This window comes from Vicugna pacos, chromosome 8, assembly GCF_048564905.1.
Source record: "Vicugna pacos chromosome 8, VicPac4, whole genome shotgun sequence".
NCBI classification, from domain to species: domain Eukaryota; kingdom Metazoa; phylum Chordata; class Mammalia; order Artiodactyla; family Camelidae; genus Vicugna; species Vicugna pacos.
In genome coordinates this window covers 22247825-22275562 of record NC_132994.1, presented here as the reverse complement: position 1 = coordinate 22275562, position 27738 = coordinate 22247825, and the positions used below count along the sequence as shown (strand labels likewise).

At 33.6% G+C, this 27738-nt stretch overlaps 1 protein-coding gene across 5 annotated transcripts in view; it reads left to right on the top strand.

The window, feature by feature from the left end:
- The window catches only part of EPHA7 (EPH receptor A7), a 161409-nt gene extending 133958 nt beyond the window's left edge, over positions 1 to 27451 (top strand). The window contains exons 7-17 of one of the 5 annotated variants that reach the window (XM_006200278.4): positions 757 to 925; positions 5775 to 5883; positions 6534 to 6589; positions 10994 to 11119; positions 12219 to 12404; positions 12987 to 13048; positions 14497 to 14706; positions 15408 to 15557; positions 23929 to 24122; positions 25145 to 25300; positions 27086 to 27451. In XM_006200278.4, coding sequence (XP_006200340.2) covers positions 757 to 925; positions 5775 to 5883; positions 6534 to 6589; positions 10994 to 11119; positions 12219 to 12404; positions 12987 to 13048; positions 14497 to 14706; positions 15408 to 15557; positions 23929 to 24122; positions 25145 to 25300; positions 27086 to 27200 — 1533 coding nt within the window. In that variant the 3' untranslated portion in view covers positions 27201 to 27451. Of the gene's footprint in view, positions 1 to 756; positions 941 to 5774; positions 5884 to 6533; positions 6590 to 9679; positions 10529 to 10993; positions 11120 to 12218; positions 12405 to 12986; positions 13049 to 14496; positions 14707 to 15407; positions 15558 to 23928; positions 24123 to 25144; positions 25301 to 27085 lie in introns of those variants that run through there. The other 4 variants (XM_072965632.1, XM_006200277.4, XM_006200276.3 and 1 more) reach the window with 4 other exon arrangements.
- The last annotated feature ends 287 nt before the right edge of the window (positions 27452 to 27738 follow it).

The window sequence follows — 27738 nt, the reverse complement described above, 5'->3', positions numbered from 1 at the left end:
ATTTTATATTATTTTATTCTTAAGCTTATCATATGTAATATGATAAACACATTTTAAAACTGCAAATCCTCAGTTCTCATATCTGAAAAATGGAGAAATTGAACTGAGATGATTAAAATATTGTCAAATCATAAATTATATAATACTTTAACTTTTCTATTTAAGACTTTAACTTTTATACTGATAGTTTTAATTTAAAATATTCCATTAAATGCTACTTTGTAAAAGTCTTATTCTGCAGGAAATGAAATTTTTAATGAAAACAATTGATATGTCACTATGTTGGTAATCCTCACTAAATTTCTTGATTCAATAGCCTTCTTCATTTTTAGCATATGGCTTTTTGCTTGCCGAATAACATTCAGGAACAAAATCAAGAGAACTATATTATGACGTGAAGACCTCTACTAAACTAGAGATTTTACAAGTGTACCCATGTGTTGGTCAAAAGGACGTTTGATTATATTTATGGTTAAATAGTTCTTGCCTCGGTGCCCTCTACCAACAAAGTAAAAGTGCAAAACATCATAAATGTTTTAACAAAATTATTTCTCTTTGAAATTTATAGAACAAAGGCATGTGTTCACATTTACATCTTATATTATCTTAGAAACCACTCAGTGTTACAATATTCCACAGGGTACAATATAGCCTTTATAAAAACAATGCAGCAAATTGAAATAAATTGCAAGAGTTGGCTGTCAAACTGCCTGGTTGCAATCACAATTAAATATTCCCTGTATATATTGTTTCTAGGATCAAAGGGAACGGACCTACTCGACGTTAAAAACCAAGTCTACTTCAGCCTCCATTAATAACCTGAAGCCAGGAACAGTGTATGTTTTCCAGATTCGGGCTTTTACTGCTGCTGGCTATGGAAATTACAGTCCCAGACTTGATGTTGCTACACTAGAGGAAGCTACAGGTAAAATGTTTGAAGGTAATTACCATCTTTGGTTTGGACTCTTACTCTCTATAACTCTGGCGTATTTTTTCAATATCAGGGAGGATGGTTTAGTTCAAGATCATTTTTTCATTTAAAGGTGAATGTATATGCATATGTATGTACTTTGTAAAGGTCATTCAGAATAATAATTTAAAACCTGCTATTTTGTTTTGCAATGTTAGACCTTTGTGACTAAAATTAGTTTCTTGAATACAATCTGGATTTATTTTAAGAAAACGAAGTCAGAAACAGAAGCAGGACTTTTTCAATTGTGTATTGCTGCAGCCTGTTTTTGTAGACCCCCAAACTATCATGTTCTAGTTGTCAGTCAAAGCTGCCCCTTCGCAGAAACCCCCAGATGAAGCCACATGTATCCCAGGGTGGGCCAGAGAAAGACGATTTGCAATGATCCATATTAATTCAAGCTGTTTCCCTTTTATTTCAGATTTTATTTATTATTTCAAAACTTGCCATTCAGGAAGAAGATCTCAGAACTTGTATTTATTTTTATCATCTTTTTTTCATTTTTATGAACTATTTCAAGCATACTAAATGATATGTTTAAGGTACATGTGAAATGTTAAGAATAAATAAATGAGCATCTCTGTGTCTACCACCCAGCTTAAAAATAGAACATCACCAACATCTTTAATCCCCTTTATCAGTTTGTTTATGTTTTATAATGCAACATAGGAACATAACAAAAATACATGTGTCTGAAGTGTATCACAAATAAGCAGATGTATCTCAGGATGCATGTCCCAGTTTACTGTCAGAGTGCAAGTTTAGAACAGCTTGAGTACCACTGCTGGTTCTTTGTCAGCTAGGCTGAAGCCTCAGGGTGTGTTTCTGTATTTTGAAAGTTTTTGATTTTTCTTGATGCCACTCAGGCACAAGTTTTACCAGCTTCTGCTTCCTCCTCACCTTGTCAATCTAGTGTTCCCACAAAATTCTAAAACAAAAATAACTAAAAATATTATATTATTTTCTCTCCTCTGTTTTTAATAGAAGTTTTTAAAATAAATTAAATCAATACAGTTTTGATCAAAGGGTTATTTTGACTTTGGGAGAATATTTTTCTAAATCTTTTAAAAGATTAATTATAAATTCCTTTGCATTAGCTAATGTTTACCAAGTTTGCTACCAGTCATTTTTTTCACAATATTTTGTTATATTTTTAAATTAAGCAGTAACTCTCAAAACCTCAAATCATGAAACATATGTTGAAATAAATTTGAGACATAAATCACTTATGGAGAATTATAGACACAAAAGCCATCGATTGCAAAAACTTTCATGTAATTTGGGATGATAAACAATGTCATTGTTCTTTATTATCTTTTAAATTTTTTTTAAGATTTAAAATGAGAATATCTAAGTTCAGTGGCTCCCAAAACATTACAGCATTTTACATTAATATTTCAATATTTAAACATTTGAGTGATCCTCTGTTAAACGTGTTCCAGTGTTTTTCACTTAGACTGATTTCTTAATATTTACTTTGTAATTTCTAATGTAATAAAACTATTCAAATGATGTTTTTTACTATTCTAATGAATAGTCTAAACTTAAAGAAACACTCATCAGTTATCTCACATTTACCCAAACATTTCTTTATCAGTTAAACCTTTAGGTTTGAAAACTTCCAAAGATGAATCTGTGCATGTTCCTGACTTCGTAAATTAAGAATATTGGGCCAAACTATTATTTATTGAGTGCTGAGATTCATAGATATTATTTTAATTATTTAAAAATGAACTCAAAGAGATTAAGATGAAGTAGTAGATCCTGAATGATCACATGAAATGAATGCTAAAAATGGATTTTTGCATTAGAAAGGATTTGGTGATTTTTATCATCAGAGTATTCCCTCCACTGGAATGTAAAGTTGATGAAAGGACAATCCATATCTCCTTTTCTTAGTTTAGTCTTATCAGTGTTTAATATTAGTGCTTGATGCATAGAAGACACTCAGTGATGAGCAAGGAATGAACACCTCCCAGTAACCAGCATAAAACAGATGATCAGTATCAGTCAGAGCTCGTAGACACAGTCCTGATTTCACACTTCAGCTCTGCCATGTCTGGTTGTGGGACTTTGGATGAGCGACTTCTCTGTGCCCAAGCTGCTAGGATAGCAGTACCCAATCCTCAAGGTATTCTAAGGATTAAATAATGTACACCAAGTGCCGACTACGGTGTCTAGCACACAGGCATTCTTGAATGTCAGCTTTTATTATTCAGTACAGCCATTCTCAAGCATTTTGGTCTCAGGAATCCTTACAGGCTATAAAAAAATACTGAGGATCCCCAAATAGATTTTGATTATTTGGGTTATATTTATTGATATTCACCACCTTAGAAGTTAAAACTGAGAAATTTTAAAACACAAGTACACACAACACAGATTTAATTAGCCATCAGAGTGATGACATTATCATATGTCATGTAAGTTCTGAAAGACTCAACTCTGCACCTGTGAGCATCTGAGTGTGAAAAAGACAAATAAAGTCATATTATATGAAAATAGCATCGACCTTGCAAATCCCCTGGAAAGCTCCTGAGGAACCCTCAGGGTTTCCCAGGCGTCCTTTAAGAACTACTGATTTAGCACAAGTTACCATGCTAAGAGTTAGGGATGCACAGAAACACACGGCACAGTTGATGCTCTCACTTTGGTGAAAGAGAGAGACTTGTACACAAGTTCTGGCCATACAATTAAGTGCCGGTAGAGTGTCGAGCTCAGTGCTATCAGGGTGTCAGGGAACAGTGACTCTGTGTGAGGAAAGAGGGCAAGAGGGAAGATGCGACCAAAGAGAAGTCACCTCCGCATTGTTTGAAAAGAGAAGTTAAACAGATTATTCCATTGCATATGCATCCTAAAATCCCCTGCTAGGCAGTGTCAATGCTACTGTTTTTACAATTTTCAAACCATGGTGTAGGGATTATGACACATGTAAATTACTTTTAGAAAATATATAACCCATGAAATAGATGAAAATATGAACCACCGATGTTGACTCTGATAAGGTTAAAGTGTGACCCTGACAATATATAAAAACATATAAATAAATATTCACAAGTGCTGATTCATCATTCAACTGAGTTCAGTTTTCTCATTGGAGTTCTGTTTCTGAAGCTAAGGGCAAAACTGAGCCTGAGACAAGCGGAGAATTAGACCCATGGGACAGACTGAATGGAAACAATTTCTACACATATGTGTTTCATTTTTTCCTTCCTTGGGAACAGAACTACTCCATTCTTTTTCCTCTCTTAATATGTATGAAGAGACAGATAAGAACAAATAACCACCAAACCAAACCAACAGAAATACTTGAAGTCATATTTTCTTGGTTGAATGATAATAGGCAGTAATTCAGAAAGTAAAGCTTTAAAGTTGATTCCTTTTTCTTTTTCTATTTCTTTTTCCCTTGTTTAGTTCCCTTGAGGAGCAAATCAGCAGGTGCTGAATTACGGAGTGTGTTTAAAAAAATCTTTTTTCAGAAACGATTACACAAGGGTTATTTTTACTGTTTTTCAACATAAGAGCTATCTACAGTTAGCATAGGTATACAAGAGTAAGGGATGAGCTGTCAAAAGGAGGGAGACATAGATAAACTAGGGAAAGGGCAAATGGAAAAAGCTTTATACTGTCTTTTGTGGCAAGACATAATCTGCCTACATAGAATTTATTGCCCTGGAGACCGGATCCCTTGCCACCACCAGGAAGGAGTAGTATTTTCCATCCTGCCTTATACTAAAGATTACAGCTGTTGAAGGTTTCAGAAATAAGCAAATTGTATCAGTTTGACATTATATATGATATTTATGTGCAACTGAATCACTTATTGGAATATACATTTTCGTTGTTTTGCATTCTTTTGATTATTTTATGAAGTCTGTGCTGTTATTGAAAATATAATACTCTGGGGAAAATATGACAGTTGTGAATTGCCATATAAGTACGACTTCACTAATTTGGAAAAACGCAAGTGAGATGGCCCCGTGACTTGATGAAGGCTCAGAACCAAAGGCTGTTTTAAAGGACATGTAAACATAACAGTGTTCCCAAAGAGACTCTCTGAAAGGTTCAGCTGGGCTTGCCTTAATGAGCAGAGAAGAATCACTTAACATTGTACAGGAAGTGTCTACAATTAGATAATGCAAAATGTCTTCTAAGCTGCTTACAGAGAGTTGACTCTTTCCTAAATAACCTAGCTCCTCTGTAATCTTAAACTCTCAAATGTGTGTATTACATACTTTGTGAAATTAATACAAGTAATTCTGCTCATCATTTTCCTGAATGATGGTGGATTATAAACTCATGATAACTTACTATGATTATGTGATTTTTAAATCTTACATTGATGATATGAGTGATAAATCATTTAAGGTGCTTTAAAATATGCTGAGAGTATGTTTTTGGGTTCCTTTTTGTACACACCAAGAAAATAGACACAGAGGAGTCAAATACCTTACTGAGGGAAAAACAGGGGTTTAATAGCCACAGTAGATCAAAGATCTTTATCTACCTCTTGATTCATAACTAAGTTTCCAACAACTAAGCAGGGGCTAGCCATTCAATAAGGCATTTTATACATTTCTTTTATAGCTGAGGAATACAAAATAGGTGAAATATTGTCCTTACCACTTCTTTAAAATGCAAAAATAAATATTTATTTTAATTTATGTTACATTATAATGCATTTATTTAAAATAAGAGATGAATTTAATAGCATAAATATCTTGCTTATAAGATTTTATTTAACCTCTCAAGTTCTTGCATGGTAATGAGTGTTCCTGAGCTTTTTTTTTTTTCCTGTTTACAGCTACTGCAGTCTCCAGTGAACAGAATCCTGTTATTATAATTGCAGTGGTTGCAGTGGCTGGGACCATCATTTTGGTGTTCATGGTCTTTGGCTTCATCATTGGAAGAAGGTAGAACACAAATTTGTTCTAATCTCTGACATAAAATGTATTGATCTTTCAGAATTACACCAGACTATTACTTACAGTTTAGTTTTAGAATGTTAAATAGTAAAGGTAAACACTCTTTGTCTCATATGAAACATTAAAGCTCAATAAACTTTTATTCTCCCAAAGTCTGAATATAGTGTGTACTTGATCATTGCCTTTAGTTTAGGAGGAATGAGTATTGTAATTTCTATAAAGTGAATTTTTATTAGTTATTTTCAGAGTTAGATTTTCATAATAAATATCAAAGACACCTGGGGAAAGATTTACTCTTTCAGTGAATGATTTGTGGAAACCATTTAAATTTTTTGTTGCTGTTGTTTTTCAGGAAAAAAAAATAAGCAAATATTCACTCATTGATAAATCTAAGTCTACAAAATATGTTCCTTCCACATTGTCTCCCACAAACACATTATATTCTGTGCATTTTTTAAATCATGTGAATGGCTGTATTATTATTAAATGAGTTCATAACTGTGGACAGGAAATTTTTGTATTTTATTTATAGCTCTAACTAGCATGTTGTTAAGTAATTTGGGTAAATCATCCTGAATTTTAAACACATAAAGTGAGATCATTGATTGAGGTCATCCTGAATTTAATTTTTTTTCCAGGCACTGTGGTTATAGCAAAGCTGACCAAGAAGGGGATGAAGAGCTTTACTTTCATTGTAAGTGTTTGGCTTTTCTTCACTATTATTTACCCCAATTAATACAAAAACCTGGTTGTTATTATTGGCATCATGCTTGAAATTATACAACAAGCTCAAAATGTTGCTTTAAAGCATTTAAACAAGAGATTTAGAAGGAAAATCACATGATGTGAATCTTTAAAAAATAAAATATATTCAGAAATGCAATCTCTCATACAAAATTTTAATAGAACTGCAGGATATTCAGCAGCTTTTATGTCACAATTGTTCCTCTGCAAACTTTGCCCAAGTGTTTTGTGCCATTCTAATAATAACTCATTAAATGTTACACATGCCCTTGTTCTAGCTTTGGAATTTAAATTAGAAGGATAGGCCCCTTTTTTTCTACCCCATGAGTGATGCTATAATGAAAGACTAAGTGTAAGAATCTCTTTCTCTTCAGCTACTGCAAAATGTCTCTCACCGATAGATAGTTCAAGGGATGTAAATAGTATAATAATAGGATTCAAGCCTCAGATGCTTTCTTGTGGGTTTGGGCTACCTGATTCTTAAAAGTTCATTTTAGAAATCATACCAGAAGAGAGCTCAGGGAGCCAAAGAAAATAGATGCCCGTCTTTATTAATCTTATTCTCGCTGCCCGTGGATGGCAAGTGAAAACGTGAGAGCCCTACGAGTAAACGTCCACGTTTTGCAGCCAAAGTAAAAACCTAACAGCAGCGTGATTTTAGTTCTGATCACTGATGATGCTCTTATCCGCAATCATTATTTTATTCCTATTTTTAACCCTTGAAAATATGGAAAAATAATTTTATTCATTATTTTTCCTAGTAACTATAATCTTTACTAAAATTTCTCGTGGGTAGATGAATTTCTTATAAATGGCATAAGAACTACATCTATTTTTGTGTTATTCATCAAATTCTCATGTCAGTATCTAAGAAGATATTGTCATGTACCCATTCTAAAGTCACAGGAATACATAAGCATCAGTCAAGAAAATGTGTGGTTTAAAAGATACAGATTGTAAACACCATTATTCTCATCCCCAAGTTTCTTCAGTGTCTTATTAATTGTTGGAACCAACAGTTCCCTTGGCTTTAGTTTTCAGAAGAGAAATGGCTTTACATAATACATACCCAAGTGAAGCCCTGTAGAATTCCAACCACTGAAGGCAGGAAGGGCATTGGGACACTAGAAATAACAGTAAAAGATCTGACCGAGGGGGCTTTTTTATGAAGTTTAAGTTTCAGGGCCCCTTATTTTCACAGACCCCTTTCAAGGCCCTTGAAAGAGACCTAGCAAGTTATTGTGTATAATCATTTTTTTTTTTCCTGAAAGAGAGTATCCCAAATTGTAGAAGGCTCAAGCCTCATAAAACTTGTATCTGCCCCTGGTGTTGACTGAATACCTGTGATCCTGCCACCTCCCCCGAGATGATCTAATGTGCTCCCGCTGGTGGTGCTTCCTTTTGCTAACCTGGCGGTGACTTCCCTGTGACAAGTCCCGGTGATGAGCCTACCATAGGCCAGTTGTAGCTAGAAGATGTGGAGAAGAAAAAGTGGAGGTTTTATTTCTTTCTTTTATAACATGAGAGAATACTTTTAACACTTCCCCGAACAGGAAGGAGAGGTTCAAAACTTGAATGCCTGAATTTTGGTGTCTAGTTTAAAATGTATATAGAAGAATAACCTTAGACTATAGTCCTGGAATCCCTGATTCTCCCCATATGTGAATAATTTGATGGCAGAATCATTTAATAATACCTTAATCGGTATGTCACTTTTCTTTACTGATGATATCTGAGACATCCCCAATCTATCAAATACTCCCTCTTAGTTTATTTGCTTTTAGCTTGCAGGGCAATGCTGAAGGTAAATTAAAACATAGCTTCCCTAAAACACTTTGTATAGCCTTATGCTTAATTGTCATCACTCGGATTTAATATTTTGATGCCATTCGCTTTTTTTACATTTGACATCCAGTTTGTAATCAGGAAAAATAGAGTTGCATGTTTTACTTGCTTACGTAGACAAGATAAGCTTGATATATACATATATATATATATATATATATAAACAGTTTTCATCTCTAGAGCGAAATATCAATGGTGGTTTTAAGATATTTAACATTCATGAAAAATGTAAATGAGATTTTAAAACACAAAACAGCTCACAGTCTTAAATCGAGATAAGCAACAGACCAGAATATTCAAAAATTGTCAGTATTTTTCTTATTTTAAAACATCCATTTTTAAATGAATAATGAAAAAAAAATAAAGTACACTTAAGATAGCCTGTCCTGGTAAATCCTTGATATTTTTGAATTGCCCTTTTTACAAGGATGTCTTTTCTTGTCATTTGGTGAAAACCAGGCGTTTTATTTGATTTTATGACTGTATCTAAAATACGTAAAGTACAACACTGTGATCACCAGCTATTTACAAGTTGGTGTCTTTTATTCCTTCAGTATACAATTTTCTGAGGTGCTAAGACACCAGATTGAATTTTTACAGAAACATGAAGGCACCCATTTAACTAGCTTTTAGAGCACTGCATTTAATAGAATGTCCAGTCATTTGTATCAGGTGCCCTCCACTTTCCATGGCCCCAAGTGCTAGATTTAAAGATATAAACACAATAGAGGAGTTTAGTGAAGCAATTCCCATTTACATTTTGTTTCCTCCTACCGTTTCTTCTAACAATGTCTTCGAATCCAAGCTGGGCAGTATTTCATGTTTTTATGCCAAAATTGCTCTGGCCTGTCAAAATGTTTTATGACAGCTTGAATAAAGAACCATCAGAGCCCCGTTTGAGATGCAGAAGGTTACCTCCAATCTAGCTCCCTTATCACAAAACAAAACAAAAACAAAACAAAACAAAAAACCACAAAACAACAAAAACAACAACAAAAAAACAATGAAAGAAAGAGAATAAAAAGGGAGAAGATGGCTCATTCTCCATCTGCCTGCCAATCTAGGAGGTTAACCTATTGTTTTCTTCCCTTCTCTCTTTTTCTCTTCCCCCCCTCTTCCCTGTACCTCCTTCTTCTCTCTTTTCTCTTTCTGTCCCCTCTCTCTTTTCTTCTTGTGTTTTTTTTTTCATGTTCAGCTTTAGTAACAAATGAGCATCTGTCAGTTTTATAAACTGCAACAATAATTGTTTAAGACAATCAATTTTGGATAAACAATCAACTACAGCAGAATAAATCAAGATTTTTAAATCCCATTTTCCTTTATACATTCTGCTTCTTTTTGTTTGTTATGTGTTTCTTTTTAAAATACAATTTTAATTTAATGTGATGACATGAGCACAGTTAGGCTGCAGTGTAATACATAAAGAAATATATTGTTCTCCAAATAGTAAGACTTAATGAGAAGATTGTTCAGTGGCTTTGTTAAAACCAATAAAGTTTTTTTGAGGATATAGTGTAATTCTTTTCATTGCATTAATATAACCAAATATATGCCTATCTGTCTTATCTCTGTCTTTAACCAAATGATTAGATTTGGAATACATGATTGTAATTGAATTTGATTTAAAGTTGCCATAGCATTATCTGTTACCTGCATGCTTCTGGGTGCATATTAAGAAGATTTTAACTTTTAAGATGATTCTATGTTGTTTGAATTTTGACTACCTTTTCTGAGGCATATTGGCTACCTCTTCAAAGCAGTTAAGATCTTCCAGAGCCTTATAATTGCAAGTTCATAGAAACCATTCCTCTTTCAAACTGCTGTCATACTTGGTGAGCAGATCCCAGGAATATTGTACATTTTCTAACTTTACTCTGCACTTTGTACATCTGGCCTCTATTGCCTTTCGAGGTGAAGAAGAAACTGTGTCTTTAGTAGATTTCTCTCTGGTTCTGTGATAGCAGTCCCTCACATCTTGTATTAATTTTATGTATATGTCAACGGTGGTTGGTCTTTTAAAAAAATAAATCAAAAGAATAAGTAAGATGTCTAAATGTTTTTAATATTGCTGTCAGTGTAGTTGGCTACCTGTAAATGAAATGTCTTCTTTTCCCAGTGTATTAATTTGATTGATTGACTGACTGATAGATTTACAAATGTGTTTCCGAGTCCATTACAAACCTCAACATGGCTTGAACTATGCCATGATAGCAGTGAATTTAATTAAGCCTCCCGTCTGATAAGAGAATTTTGATGATGTCTTTTGTTGATTTACTGGAGAAGCAATTCAGTTAGTAACCTATGAGCTGGATCCTATGTTACCTATAGAAGCTTGCAGATAATACCTATACGCCAGCAGACTGAAGTAGTCTGTTAAAACTGCTGTGAATGAGGTGATGTGGAAGCAAGTTCACTGTTCCAAGGAGGACTCTGCATAATGCAATTCCTGGGCTGGCTGCACAATAAGTGCTTTGCTTCATCACAGTCATGCTTTCTTACATCATTACAGTTAAATTTCCAGGCACCAAAACCTACATTGACCCTGAAACCTATGAGGACCCAAATAGAGCTGTCCATCAATTCGCCAAGGAGCTAGATGCCTCCTGTATTAAAATTGAGCGTGTGATTGGCGCAGGTAAGGCTGTTGTAGCTTCCTTGTTGAGCTGTTCCATTTAGCTAAGATCGAAAGTCATACATCATAATGACAGGCAAATAATTATACCTCAAGTATAGAACTTTTGCATTTACCTGAACTGTTGGAAGCAATGAGGCTGTACTTGTTTATGAAATCTTAAGAAAAGAAGTAAAAAAGAAGCATGTGGTGCAGAGAATCATGTATCTTTTGTCTCCTGTTGGATTTTTAAGGTATTGTTTGATGATAAGCTATTTCATAGTAGTTCTGGCCAGTTCAAGAAATGACTTCATATTTTTAAAAAATAGAATGTCCTGAATTTTGCTGGAATATACATTTCCTCTGACTCGATTTACCGTCTTCCTGCTAAGCTTTCATTTTTGTCTTTTTTTTTTCCCCTTGTATTTGTAGGAATCAGCTATCATACTATTTAACTCCATGTAGAAAATTAATATATATGAATTATTTAAAAGAAGCATTATTTCCTATGTAAACAATGCATTTTCATAATAATTATGTATTTTTGGATCAAGTCCCTTCAATCTAGCGTAGTACGAACAACATCCAGATTTTTATTCTTCAAGAAGTATTTGCTTCTTAAGCCATGAAAGCAATATCCATGTTTAGAATTTGCTAATGTGCCCTTATGCTTTTAGTAAGCATTGTATGTTATGCAGTGTGTTTCAAACCTAAATTTGGGGGGGAGGGCTTGCTTTTTATTTTTCTATTTTTTATTGAAGTTTAATCAATTTACAATGTTGTATTAATCTCTGGTGTATAACGTAGTGATTCATTTATACATATATATATGTATATGCATATATTTCTTTTCTTATTTTTATTCTAGGTCATTATAAGGTATTTAATATAGTTCCCTGTGCTCTACATAGGACCTTATTGATTATCTATTTTATATATAGTAGTATCTTCAAATCCCAAACTCCCAATTTATAAAGCATTTTTCTTAATCCAGTTAAAAAATTACTTGTGTAACAGACAATATAGGAAAGTTTAAAAATGCTTTTAAAGAATTTAATGCATTTATTTTGAGAGAGGAAATATTTCTGAAATTAAAAGATACCTGCCTGTTCTGTTACTTCAGGAGAATTCGGAGAAGTCTGCAGTGGTCGTTTGAAACTTCCAGGGAAAAGAGATGTTGCAGTAGCCATAAAAACCCTGAAAGTTGGTTACACAGAAAAACAAAGGAGAGACTTCTTATGTGAAGCAAGCATCATGGGGCAGTTTGATCACCCAAATGTTGTCCATTTGGAAGGGGTTGTTACAAGAGGTAGATATTGATTATATATCTCATTTGCTGGATGGACTGTCAGAAATTAGTGTTATTTTATGCATAATAAAAAATCAAATTGTGAATACATTGCATATTCTAAATGAATGGTTTTCCTCTTGGTATGTAACTGACTAAAACAATTCTCTTTTGTGTTATCATCTCAAAAAAAAAAAACAGGACAAATGGATACAGGTTTAGAGTTCAAGAATAAATCAGACAGACAGACACAGTGACAGATACTCTCATTTAGCTTCAAAAGCCATGAAAGTGACACAGTTTAGGCTTTAAATTTTCTGTAAAGTGTTGTTTTCTCTGAGTTTTATTCACAAAGCAAGAGTCAGAAGAACACACTGACTTTTATTGTTTAATTTTATGAATCATGACCACGTTCCAAACAGACAGTTAATGACTCTGAGCTTAGCAGCAGCACTAGGAGCATGAGAAACACACATTGCTCATCCAGTCTTTTAAAAGAGCACCACGTTTTATCCCGGATGAGAAAGAGAATAAACCCAAAGTTTAGATTTCAGCTTCAGAAGCAACACTTTTTTTTTCTTATATACATTTTTTAAATTTTAGGGAAACCAGTCATGATTGTAATAGAATTCATGGAAAATGGAGCCCTAGATGCATTTCTCAGGGTAAGTGACAAAATTATTCTCCCGTTCTAAATATACTAGACATGCTGCCAACGTAATTTTCTGAACTTTTCTTTGCAGTGTAAAATGTGAACAGTGTAAACTTTAACAGGTCACAAAATTGTCTTTGAAAAGCAGGAAAGTGTCTTAGACTGGATTAAACTAGAATCTTGTTGAGCATTTAAGTGATACAATGTAGTTAAAAAATAGTTTCCATTAATATGTTACCACAAAGTATGGTGGATACCTGAAGCCCTGTAATTTGAATACTTGTTCTAGAATAGCATTTTCCTTTTTCAGTACAATTATAAATGAAACACAGAGGTTAATACAGCGAAGACTAACAAGTGAGATAACCATTCAGTGCTGGTAGAATGTTCCCAACTCTACTCTGTAGAACAATTTCTATTATAGTGTTATGTGAACACTGAGCATAAAATAAAGAATTATTAACATTTTTACAGTTAATAGCAGTTATATTTATAAATAATAAATTTAAATGTATAAACATACGTATTTTTACTCTCAGAGACTTTTCACCTAAGAACATGGGCACATGTTAACATTTTTCCAAATAGCAAAGAGAAAACAATAGGAATAAGAGAACATGGGGAGATCATACATGATCTAGATACATTCAACCCAGATTGATAAGCATGCCAAGGATTTCAAGAGGTTTTTATTGCTGCATCTTGATGATATGCATAACTATCAACTCCCTGGAAGAAAGCATCACCGAGCAAGTTCATCTTCTCAAACCCCTGTCCTCATGCTCCATATTTGTAACTCAGCTGGAGAAATCTGTGGGTTAAAAATAGGTTAGAAATATATGATGGCCAGTTGGTTGCAAAGAGTTCTCAAGCTCCTTTGCTAGTACATCCATTGTAGAGAATCTTTGTTGCAAGTAGTGTCTCTACTGATAGCACAACAATGAAAAGTATAAAATAAAATCAAAGCCAGCCAGTATAATCCTTTTCTACTTCTTAGCATCTCTTCATCTTTACTCAAAAATGTTTTCACCTTTCCTATTTTTACCATTTAAAGGAAAAAAAGAAAACCAATATATGTCTTCATTCCTTTATGTATTTTTAGATTATTTATGTAATTTTTTGGAAAGCGAGGAAAACAGGAATAATTTTTTTGATATTCCATTCCCTTCATGTTGACTTAAAAATTTGCGTATACTTCTGGATTTGCACAATCTGAAACTACTATTAATGAATATTAATAATATATCAATATAAATCATTACCAGAACTCTACTTTGTGTTATGTAAGTATCATGTTAAATCAGCACTGGTTGTATGTTTCACATGTGTGTATTACATAGAAAATTAACTAGTAATTCCTATGATACAATCGAAAATGACTAGTCTGCAGACGTTTTTTGTGGTGATTTTTTTCCCTTTCAAAGTAGAGGTAACTGGACTTTTATTTTTGTCTTCCTGTAGAAACATGATGGGCAATTTACAGTCATTCAGTTGGTAGGAATGCTGAGAGGAATTGCTGCTGGAATGAGATATTTGGCCGATATGGGATATGTTCACAGGGACCTTGCCGCTCGCAATATTCTCGTCAACAGCAATCTTGTTTGTAAAGTGTCTGATTTTGGCCTGTCCCGGGTGATAGAGGACGATCCAGAAGCTGTTTACACAACGACTGTAAGGAGAAGTCTGTTTCTGCACCGCTTCATATTCCTGAGGTTTTCCTACCAAGACAGCAGGGCTTAAAAACACAGAGCTAAACTGGAGGAAAGAGAGAAATTAATCTCAGCTTTTTATAGTTGTTAATTTCTTTTTTGCCTTTTGAAGGATCATTGTTGATTTTACAACCTCCATGTAGGCAAACAGGAGAAGGAATGATCAGAATGACAAAAGCTTATTTTATATTGGGATGCTCATATAAATAATAGACATATACATCAACAGCTGGTTACTAGCAGTTCTAACGGTAGTGGAAAAATATAATTCCACTTAAAAATTTTAAGAGAATATTAACTATGCTAATTCTTATCATAACTTTTGTGAGAAAAAAGGAAAATATGTGTGGATTTACTTAAATACTACTATTCCAATATTTCATTCCATTTTAGTAGTTATTTTGCCTAATTTGTCATTGTCTTGACTAGATTCTTGCCCTATGACCACATAGGTACATTAAACTGATTTGCCTTAAAAATGAAATCTTGTCATGACATTTTAAAAAACAGATTAGTAACTTTAAATTCACTTAAAGGGATCCAAGATGGATAGACCTGATCATGCTGAATTGCCAACCAAATATACAAGTGTTTAGCTGTAGCTTTAGGGTTCTGCTATAAATGATTGATACCCACTTAAAGTGTCGATTTCTTTTTATACAGGGTGGAAAAATTCCAGTAAGGTGGACAGCACCTGAAGCCATCCAATACCGGAAATTCACATCTGCCAGTGATGTATGGAGCTATGGAATAGTCATGTGGGAAGTTATGTCTTATGGAGAGAGACCTTACTGGGACATGTCAAATCAAGATGTAGGTGTTACACTACTTAAACAAAAAGGATCTAATGCATAAATATTCATATTGTGGGAACATGTGGGTAACAGCTCATAAGAAGAAACTCTCATAGAATTGTAAAAATATGATTGGTGAATTTTCACAATTATTACCATAAATTACCACGATAATTAATGTAAATTAGTGGTTCAGTGACTTTCATTTTGTTTTCATTTTGAAGAACTGCTTTCTCTTTTTTTAATTTAAAATCTCTGGACGTAATAGGAGCCTCCAAAGGATATTTCCTCCTTAATAAAGGTAACGACGCTGTGCTTGCACAGCTGCAGTGGGAGAGTCACATGAGTAAAAGAATCATTTGCAGAGGGGAGGGGAAAGAAGGGTGTATTTTATTTTGTCTTCACAGCTTGTCTTTCTTATTCTTTTAATTTCCTGATAAAGTCTGTTTAAATTGTCTATTGTTGATTGATTTGATTAAATTTTAATATTATGAGATAACACAGATTTTATGATCAATATTGATAAGGGTTTTATAGTGATATTTTATTTTATTGTGTATATATTTTTATTGAAGTATAGTCAGTTTACATTGTTGTGTGAATTTCTGGTGTACAGCACAGTGCTTCAGTCATACATGAACATACATATATTCATTTTCATATACTTTTTCAACATAAGTTGCTACAAGATATCAACTATAGTTCCTTATGCTATACAACATGAACTTGTTGTTTATCTATTCCATATTTATCAGTTAGTATCTGCAAATCTCTAACTTCCTATTTATCCCCTCCCACTCCACTCCACAATAACCACAAGTTTGTTCTCAATGTCTGAGAGTCTGTTTCTGTTTTGTAAGTAAGTTCATTTGTCTTTTTTTTTTAGATTCTGCATACAAGTGATATCGTATGGTATTTTTCTTTCTCTTTCTGGCTTATTTCACTTAGAATGACAATCTACAGGTCCATCCATATTGCTACAAATGGCATTATTTTATTATTTTTCATGGCTAAGTAGTATTCCATTGTACATAGTGATATTTTAGAATGCACTCACAATGGGGATGTGTTCAGAAATTTCTTTAAAAATACAACTTATTAAGTGTATATCCTGTTACTAAGGCATAAAATATTATTATCTGGCAAAGAAACTGATGGTAGTTCTTGGGGGTGTACATCTCATACCAAGAGACCATTTGTAAACCAATATAGCATAAGTGCAAGTAAATATTTGCTTCTATTAAGTTGAATTTTACAAAATTGTCATTTTTATAGATCACAGACTTTCAAATACTGGCAGATTCATTTGGTTTCATTTATTGAAATCATGAGTGAACTTTAGATAAAAGTAGAGAAAGTGTAAAATCTAGAAAAGTACCTTAGATTTGATCTAGAAATCTGGAGAAGACCTTGGATCATAGCTGATGAGAGAATTCACCACGGAAATTAGAAAGTCTAGAAGCAAAGGCTTAGTGAAGTGTGTGAGGACCAGCCAAACAGACTCACTTTCCTATAGCAGAGATGCACACATAAGGAGTGATTTGAAATAAAGATTAGGTTGGTTGGGGGCAAACTGATGAAAACCTTTTTGAAGGAGTTTGGAAATAGTACAAATGCATGCTCTTGAAGAATGGAGTTCAGAATTAAGTAGTGCTTGAAGAAATTCTGTATTGCTATTGAGAGGAGGCTGTGACAAGCAAACTGGTCTGGAGTAGCCAATTCTGGAGGTGCTATCAACATGGAGAGCAGTAGAAGCTGACTAAAGTTAAAACTGAGTCATTTTTCAAAAAGAGATCATGATCAATGTTATAGTAAATTAATATCTTTGTTCTTGATTTTAGAATTTCCCATATCAAGTTCCTCTGGTTCTTAAAACTTGTAAATAGTTATTTTTAGATAACTAAAATCAGACTGTTTGTTGGCAGGGTTATTTTCAGTCCTTTTTTTTTTTTTTTTTTTCAAACAAATTTCTGCATTAACTGAAAAATTCCTAGCCTAAAGAGGGGGAGCTTTGAAATCAGTTAAATCTTTTGGTATTTTGAATTGAATAATGACATAAAACTTTACTTGTTTTTTTTCTGGTTTTTGTTTTTCACATATAAAAGTCTAAATGATGAGTCTGTTTGGCAGAGGCAAAGTTGTTAATATTTGACAGGTCTCAGTGTCAAAGATTTCATGGGCTGTCAAAATATGGGCAAACAAATCCTTGGGGCAGAGAAAGAGAAATATTTACATTCCCTAGACACTCCGTAGAGTTTCATTTCTTTTGACACCTTCCTTCTGTACTAGATTCAAACATAAAGGGAATGACAGGAATATGACTTACATTCAAAGTTCACTTAACTTCTAAAAACAAATAATAGAAATGGTTAAGAAGAAAAAAATAAATATCTTCAATTTTAGCTTTTAGATTCCCTATTGTTTTTTTCCTTGAAAAAGAAATGTCATAAAAATATATTTAGTATATCAAGCATTCATAAATATGTTTACTGTTCAAATGAAATTTTTGTGTCCACAATGAAGTTTTGTTCTGACCTAGAACATTTAACACCATCTTTCTTCGTTTTTTTAATTGTGAAGGTCTGAATTACTAAATTATTAAATTCAAACACAAGTAAACGATTACCTATACAGTTCAGTTTTTATGTGAAATTGATATTAATATTCTTCTTATAGGATAATGTTCATTATCGTATACTTATGTTAAACGCTATTTAAACAATTATATGTTTAATTTTCAATATGCAAATGGTGAAAATGGGATAATTTAAAATAATGAATTCCATTCTAGTAAAAAAATTCTCTAGAAAAAAGCTTTTTTTACTTGGAGTTTCTGGTAAAAGATCATGACAAGACTTAAGTGATCTGAAAATTCCCTGAAGCATATGAAAATCCTGTGTGTATGTGCATGTATTGTATTTTTCTGGGATGATTGCTTTTGTCAGATTTTCAGAGGCATTTTTTTTAAATTAGTCTAGATTGATTGTTTAAGAGAATCAATTCACTTTATATTGTTTCAATGTAGTTGCTAGAAATTTGTCAAGAATTTTTTTTTAGAAACCCTCAAATTGCACATACCTTGGACTTAAAAAGACTTTTATTAAGACACCATGAAAAAAAGATCCAAATTGATAGTTATGTTTGTAAGGAACTCTACAAAATTCCAGGCTGAAAGCTAAATAAAGTGAGCTTTTTGTGATCACTCTGAAGAAATAGGAGAGGGGTACACCAATCCCTCAGTATCCACAGGACATTGGTTCCAGGACCCTGGCAGATACCAAAATCTGAGGATGCTCAAGTCTCTTATATAAAATGGTACAGTATTTGCACTTACTTTGTGCACATCCTCCTGTATGCTTTAAATCATCTCTAGACTACTCATAATACCTAATACAATATAAATACTATGTAAATAGATGTAAATATAATGTAAATGCTATGTAAATAGTTACTGGTGTGTGACAAATTCAAGTTTTGCTTTTTGGAATTTTCTAGTTTTCCTTTTTCATTCAGTCCATGATTGGATGAATCCATGGACTCTTATTCTTCTTTAAAATCTGTAGGTGGTTAGCCCTTTGCATTAATGACCCTTCAAAGAAAAACCTTATGTGTATAAATGTAGTCAAATATAATAAATAACACATAAATTTGAAGTACTTGTATTTGGCATTCACAGCAGCAGTCTTTTAGTTGAATTTGTCTTAACTACTCCAATATAATTTTCATAGTTAAATTATGCAACTTCAAAATTCTTCCTTATATAGATTACTTTTTTTCTGCTTATAGTACTCAACAAAGTTGTTTCTTCTTACTTTAAGGCAAGCCAGTAAGTCATTCATTTTACTAGTAGGTAGTCATAAGGATGATTAAAAAAATTAAACTTCCATAAAGATAGGAGACAAAGATAATTCCTTAAAGTGTTCCATTAAAAGACATTTAAGAGCTTTGAAAATGTAATATGCTTGTAACTAAATTTATTCTTAGCTAAATTGTGAGCCCTCAATTTTCCCTTTTAAAAGTCACCACTGATTTATTACTTTGTATTTTTTTATATTAAGATAGAAACAAAATTGTGAATTTTTTGGTAAAACTTTGTCTTAATCCTGTTTGCGGGGTCCCAAGTATTTAATCACATAAAATGTGGGTCATGTTATTGTGAAGTTAGTGAAATGAAAATGGACATCGGTGGAGAGCAGAAGCCAGTCATGTTGCATCCTGTTGTGAGTTATTGCAGGCCCGTTATCACAGGGTGTGTCCGTGTTCCTTTTTCCCTTAACTACAATGGTCAGACTGTAATAATGCTGAAACACATCTCGGCAAGCAGATGCATTTGTTTTCTAAGTATTCCTTTACAGTCTATACCAAAGAGATGTCCCCTGTTGCAGCACAGTGTTCTTCTAAAATGTCATTTACCCTAATCATTTCCTACTCCTCTGGAAACTATCTAGAATTAGAAATTTCTATTTTGCTTTTCTGTTTGAGCTTTTATTTGAATACTAAGGCTAGATCTAGGTAGGCAAATCCAAAGGGTTTCTGGTATTTTCCCAAAAAAGATGTTTTAAATGAATTCCTTGGATAATTACATAATGCTTTAAGAAGTGTCGGATCAGTCACCTTACCTGTGTTTTGTTTTCCAAGAATATGTAACTATTTGCCCAGTGCGTTTTTATTTGCCCAGTTGGAAATATAATGTGCTCTTAACAGCATCAGCTCTGGGCAGACAGCCTACATCAAATTCTGTCCCTTCCACTAACAGCTATGGTGATATTTTCCCTTTGATTAACCTCTCAGCTCCCCAGATTCTTTGTCTCTAAAATCAATATAATAATACTTGCCTAATAAGGTTTTGGTAAAGATTAAATGAGATAATTAAAGCAGGGCTAATCATATAGTAAGTATTCAATAAATATTCACTATGATTATTGTGTTGTTAAAAGATAAGTTGTTTTTCTGGCAAGCTAACCAAATAAAACTTGCAGAACCTCAAGTCTCAGTTCCTGCCTGAATCATCCCCTGAGTGTGGGTTTATCATCAAAGGGGATATGAATTATTCCTCAAATTAAGCCAAACTGTGCTCTATAGAGGCAAGCATCTCTGTGCCTCTGTAGGTAAGAATGTGCTTGTTAATGGGAACTTTAGAGTCCCAAAATCCCATTCCCAATCCAGAGCATCTCTTATTTTAATATGCTCAGCTGCTGCTCCTTTTAAAAGTTGTAAACCACTGGGTTTTTGAGAGCTAGAAGTTTCATTTTGTATTGATACACGTTCTCTGCTATAATAAGAGGAATCATGAAATTTCTATAATGCAGTAGCATAACTACAGAGGTTCATTAACTCTTTCATTCCTGTAAGAGTTATTTACTCATCATTATTCATTGGTACAAAGATTTAAGAGCATATTGTTCTCAGAGCTAAAGAATCCCAACTGCAGAGCTGTTGAGTATTATGTTAGGAGGATCATGATAAGGTTTATATGTACGTTTTAAAAGATGATTTAGAGGGAAATAAAAAAGGGAAGATCTCCGTACCTGCATTATTCCTTTCAGGACATCTAAAGAAAAGCTACAAGTGGGGAAATAAGACGAGGTGAAAAATAATAAGCACTGCCCCAATCTTATGAGCATGATCCCCATTTTTTTAATTAAAAAATGCTTCATTGATAGAAATGCTAATCATCTAACAATGCAGGGTTGCCTTTAATTTTTTTTAAAAAAACACGATACTGCAAAGCACAATAAAGCAAAGTACAATAAAGGGAGGTCTGCCTGTGTTGTCCATAGTGCTGTCCTGTCAATTCAGAAAAATCCTGCATATGTTCAAACACAATGAAGAAAGCCATTTTCCGGGAAAAAAAATGCCCCCCAATTGTTTATTATTTTGTCATTTCAAATATATAAATTTTTAAAAGTTAGCAATTTACTTATTCACAACTTGAGCCATTGTTTAGATAACTTAATCCAGCTCTCCAAAGCACTTGTTTTTACTTTTATCTAACTTGCTTAACACAGAGCACCTTTGAAACCTTATATATATAGTGCTGTCGCTGGAGTGTTGTACAAAGCCACGTGAAATTCTTTGCAATTGAAAGTTCTTTAAATTTAATTCCACCTATAGTTATGTATTGGTGATTTTTGCAGAGTTCCCATTTGTGTATTTGTGTATTCTTGTATGCTTTTTGAAGGGATATTTTAGAGGAATGCTTACAGTGATATACATTTGTAGCTACAGAGTCATAAACAGGGAAATTTCAAGAATTCTGTCATATGACTTCCATTAGCATTCAACACCAACACTGATTAAAGTCACTTAAGACTAAGGTGTTTTCTCCATAGCTAAAATAAAGATCCCATAGTACACTGAAAGAAAGTACTGAAAGAAAGTGAAATACTGAAAGAAATAATATAAAGTATTGAAAGTACTAAAAGAAAGATCCCATGATATTAGACTTTGTAAAGACATAACTATGGGATAATTATGCTATTACTGCAGGAATAGATAAATAGATAGGCAGATAGATATAATACGAAGAAATATATATATATATATATATGGAAAAATGCTTGTACTATTTGAGAGTATTGTATTTAGGAAGTAGTGTTGTCAGAAAGTGGTAACTAATTGGCAGTGCATATAAGAAAAAGAGTCCAGATTGTTCTCATTTCGGCTTTCCGGCTGAGATGACTTAACTACCAGTAATTGAAATAGTAAAAGGCTTGGGGAAGGCTAAAAAAAATCAATTTTATATAAAGTCTGAACTTCCTATGGAAAAATCCAGGAGAAGATGTCTAATAAATGAATGGACATACAATTTAGTGATTAGGGAGAATTTGAGCTGAGGATTTTATATTCATGAAACTTTTCAAAAATTACTATAATTAAGTTCATCTATTTACCTTTTAAAATTGATCAATTTGCATATATAAATTTCCCTTAAATAAAAGTATACTCTTTTCCCTATTCAAATAATTTTTTTCTAAAAGGTGTTGATTTGTTTATTTACTTTTGTTTATCCCATCCTACAACCTTTTACATTTCAATGTGCTGTTCTTGAATATCAACATGCGTCTTAAGGATATGTTTCCCCACAAACATTAAGTTCATCAACATTTCTTAAAACCAGCTTTTTATCACCTACTTTAGGCCTATTTTCTTCAAAAACTCCGGATTAACTTTTTTTTTTTTTAGAGAGAGTTCTTTTCCCCCTACATTTCTACTATTATGTTCATATCAAAGGACTTGTTAATCCTCCTTGAATAATATTTTAATGTTTTACAAGTCCTTATTTGTGTTTTTTACCTTCCTGTTATTTTCCCTGTGCTACTCAGATTTGTAACAATTTCTTATTTTAAAAATCTATTTTTGCTTTCCATATAAATTTTAAAAAGCCTGTCTAAATAAGTAACTTTTAGACTTTCTGACTACCCTGTACAAATGTTTTTGAAGGCCTATTTTGCATTAACATTCAAAGCTTGATATAAATAACATCTTAAGCTGTTATTAGATATAAATAGACAGTGATGTGCTAATAAAAGTTTAACAACCAGCACTCAGAGTGGGAAAGCTCTGATTTGTAACCTTTCCCAATTTCCTGAGATAACCCCCCCCACCCCCCGCCCCCCAAGGCTGATTTCAGTCTGCCAGTGTGAGGTCACTGGACCTGGAGTTGTTGAGGGGGGACAGTCACCTTCTTGAAGAGTACAGGCTGACTCTTGCACACCACTGTCTTATAGCACTATGCACTTCATAAATGTATAAGCTTCATGTTTTTTTTTTTAATTTTTTAATGGAAATGATGGGGATTGAACCTGGGACCTGGTGTGTGCTAAGCATGCACTCTACCACTGAACTATACCCACCTCCACACTTCCTATTATTTAGAAAAATAGTGTGCCTGGTAACAATTTCTGTCATTGTACATTCACATATTTTGCTATCTTGTTGAAAAGTATTATTTGAATTCTTCAAAAAGTGGAACTTTGAGGGGCTAATCCTGGGTAACTCAAAATGTCTTTTTACAACTTGAGAAATTCATAAATGTATGGGAAAGTACATACAGGCACACCTATGCACAAGTAAAATAGTCCTGTAACATACTCCCTTTGAAAACCTCTGGGATGACATTAAAAAGTTTTCCATCTGTTGCACCCTGGGTGAACTTAATTGCTGCTCCCTATTGCTGAATTAACTAGAAAATGTCATCATCTCTTGCACTTCATGCACCCCTTAATAACATGCTTAATATTCATGGATGTTTTGGAAAAAATAAGTAAGTCTTTTGCATAGCGGTGTGCTTGACTCTTATCTGGATAAATCACTTTGCCTTCTGGGCAATTCATTTTATGATAATTGAAACTCAGTCAGTAATATTTTAATGTCCTTTTGGCTATTAGGTTATAAAAGCAATAGAAGAAGGTTATCGCTTACCAGCACCCATGGACTGCCCAGCTGGTCTTCACCAGCTGATGCTGGATTGTTGGCAGAAGGAACGTGCTGAAAGGCCAAAGTTTGAACAGATAGTTGGAATTCTAGACAAAATGATTCGAAACCCTAATAGTCTGAAGACACCCCTGGGAACATGTAGTAGGTAAGAAAAAGCTAAGGAAGGAGAAATTCAAGTGAATCATGTATCTCCTCAGCCTCTCCCCAATGGCATATTGACATCTGTGTTAAATTATTAAAGTCCATATTAAATTTGTTATGTTTACAGAAGTTTTTTTTCTTTTCAGATGGCTTACCTTAAATAAATCAGTGTTTAAAGAGACTTATTAATTATCATTGTTTTTTAAAAAAATTTATGATCTCTCTTACTGGCTGTCATTTTAGAAAACTTTGTCAACTGGATTTGCATGATTAAGTGGCATTTCACATTTTTAAACCATTATTAGTATTACATGAGTTTTTAATGCTGTCGCCCTTGTTTTTTTTTATTATATCCGTATTATCTATTTGTTTTGCTTTGACTATAATAGTAAAATGATTCCATGAAGTTAAAATTTACAAAAGTAATTCAATACATGATTTAAGAAGTATACCCATTAAAAGGAGCCTAAATGCCGCTTTCATTTTGCACACCTTGCTTTCTCCGTTGTAATGCGTATTAGTAGTTATTGGGCTTCAGCTGCCAGGTCGACTTGATGCTCCATCTGTACTATAGTCGGTTAGGGCCTTGTGGAGGTGTATGAACTCAAAGGTGCTCACAAGGGTATATTGGTACAGTGGATGCAAAATGTTCTCAATAGCATCCTCGTAGTCTGAACAAGTTAGTCCACAGCCGGATGTGCTTCCTTAACTCCCAGTTACTTTTGAAGAAGCAAAGGAACAAATATTTAATGATTACAAATACTGATGTCTGCACTTTTGAAAAGACACGGAAGATGTAATCTGCTGGTCGTCGTATCTAAATAAAATGTAAATTTTGGAGTTCACCCTTATTGGGCAACCTTTACACGTTGGATTTTTATTAGCATACCTGTTTATTTGTTATTATACCATCAATTAAAACATGTAATTTTATTTTGTATATTCTTATTTTTGTGTGAGCCAAGACATGCTTTCTTTAGTAGTTCATGAAAAAAAGATGTGCTTTTCTGTTTAATTCTTGTCTAGGCCAATAAGCCCTCTTTTGGATCAAAATACTCCTGACTTCACTACCTTCTGTTCAGTTGGAGAATGGCTACAAGCTATTAAGATGGAAAGATATAAAGATAACTTCACAGCAGCCGGCTACAACTCCCTTGAATCAGTGGCCAGGATGACTATTGGGTAAGCTTAAACTTTTCAAAATTATATTTAAGACTGTACTAGGTGCAATCTGAGCTTTATACATTAGGTCATCTTCTGTATATTAAGGAGGCACATCACCAAAATCAGGGAGAAATGTATCTTTTTCATAAGTGCCTACTATATCCCAGGCATTTTGCTAAATAGACCTTTGAACATACAATATCTTTTTTAACCTTCATGGCAACAATTTTATCAAGTTGGTAGTTTTATACACAAGGCTAAGGCTCAGAGAATTTAAATATTTACCCTAAACTGACTCACTAGTAAGTGATAGCTGATTTGTCTCCATAGCCAGTGTTCTAAACACCACTCAGCGAGATTTTCCCTTTTATTAACCACTGTATTATTTAGGTCCCTAATCACTGGGGAAACTTTTTCCATTGAAGAAAAAAAAAGGATTTCTTTCACTATGTTCGTTTCAGACATTAAAAATCTCAGAGTTTCACACCTAATTCCAAAATGCGTTATGAAGTCCAGTATGAATGCTTTCTGAAGAGGTCAAAGGAAGCTCAATTCAATGAAGTGTAATAAGAATTTAACTTAAGTTTTGGAAAGTATGTGACTGATTGATTCATTTTTTTTCTTTGTTTAACCTGAAGAATGGCCAGATAAAACAACTTTGGAAATTGCTATGCACTGGAAGTAAAAAGAACGAAATTTTTCTTGCCAGCTCCGTCACTATGTGGTCCTAAGAAATACATTTAGTATCCCTGAACCTCAGCTTCTGTAGCTGCAGCTTAACTCTTATGGGCGATGTAATTCCTCTCAGTCAGTGTGTTTGAAAATGGGAAACAATTATCAAGGTTCTGTTTGTGGGATCCTGTTTATGTACTGTTGCGAGAAACGTTTCACATTTTTCAGATGAGAAGGCCAGCAATCACATACTCTTTCCTGGCATGTCAGGAAATGACACGTACATGAATTTCAGCATATGCACAGGCTCTTGTTTAGTTTTCTGCTAGTCCCCACAGATATGATGGACAGAGCTGATATAATTACACCTGTCTCTCCAAAGCAATCTACTCCCCTGAAAAACTGTGTTTCTGAAAGTCTGATTGACCAGTGCTATGAAATTACTGCAGTGCTCTACTGTCGCTATGTTTTAGCTACTTGTCAATACCTAAGCTCAGTCTTTCTGGCTATTAAGAGAGGTCACAGTGCATACACAGATACAGCTAGTTTATGTCAGATTCAAGCTTTTAAACATAGGTATTGTGCACTTTAAAGAATATTTTTTTCCCAAAATGTAGCCAAATGATTGAATTAAAAGTAAGATACAGTGTCTTCAGAGTTAACCACCTGCTAATTAAACTCAGTAAAATATTTTGTGTGATTGTTGATGATTCTTGATCTACTGCAGCCAAGAAATGTTTCCCTTCATACTGTATCCTATTTTAAAAATTAAACATTTTGAATGTCACTTAGGTTCAAGAATATAACATTTCCAAGAGCGTTTCCAAATCTTACTTTAAGTTAATAATAATTTTGAGACTTTAATAATTTCTTATATAAAATGTCAGATCAGTTTAAAAATGACTTATCATGACAATATGAGAGCCCGAGCCGTAGGTCTTTACCAAGGAGAACACTGAGGCAAGTTGCAGATCTGACCCACTGCAGTAATAGGATATCCAAGGACACTAAGATAAGATCTGTTTGCCTAAGAGAAACAGATTCTTTAATTAAAGAGTTGATGACAGTTCAGTACCAAATCAGTGTTTTGTAGGGTAACTAATTTTTAAAAAATGCATTTCTCTTTTTCAGGGATGTGATGAGTTTAGGGATCACACTGGTTGGCCATCAAAAGAAAATCATGAGCAGCATTCAGACTATGCGAGCACAAATGCTCCATTTACATGGAACTGGCATCCAAGTGTGATGAGCATTTCTCTCGTATAAGGGAGATTATGGACCTCGAGAGAACAGTACTGGCCTTCAGGATATGCATAGAATGCTGCTAGAAGACAGTTGATGTCCTGAGTCCTTCCTACAGTGAAGAGAAGATTTAAGAAGCACCGATAGACTTGAACTCCTAAGTGCCACCAGAATATATAAAAAGGGAATTTAGGATCCACCACTGGTGGCCAGGAAAACAGCAGTGACAATAAACAAAGTACTACCTGAAAAACATCCAAACACCTTGAGCTCTCTAACCTCCTTTTTATCTTATAGACTTTTTAAAGTGTACATAAAGAATTTAAGAAAGAATATATTTGTCAAATAAAATCATGATCTTATTGTTAAAATCAATGAAATATTTTCCTTAAATGTGTGATTTCAGACTATTCCTTTTTAAACTCATTTGTGTTTATTCTTCATAAGGACTTTGTTTTAGAAAGTTGTTTATAGCTTTGGACCTTTTTAGTGTTAATCTATGACGCATAACTACACTGGATACCTTTGAAAGAGTCTCAAAT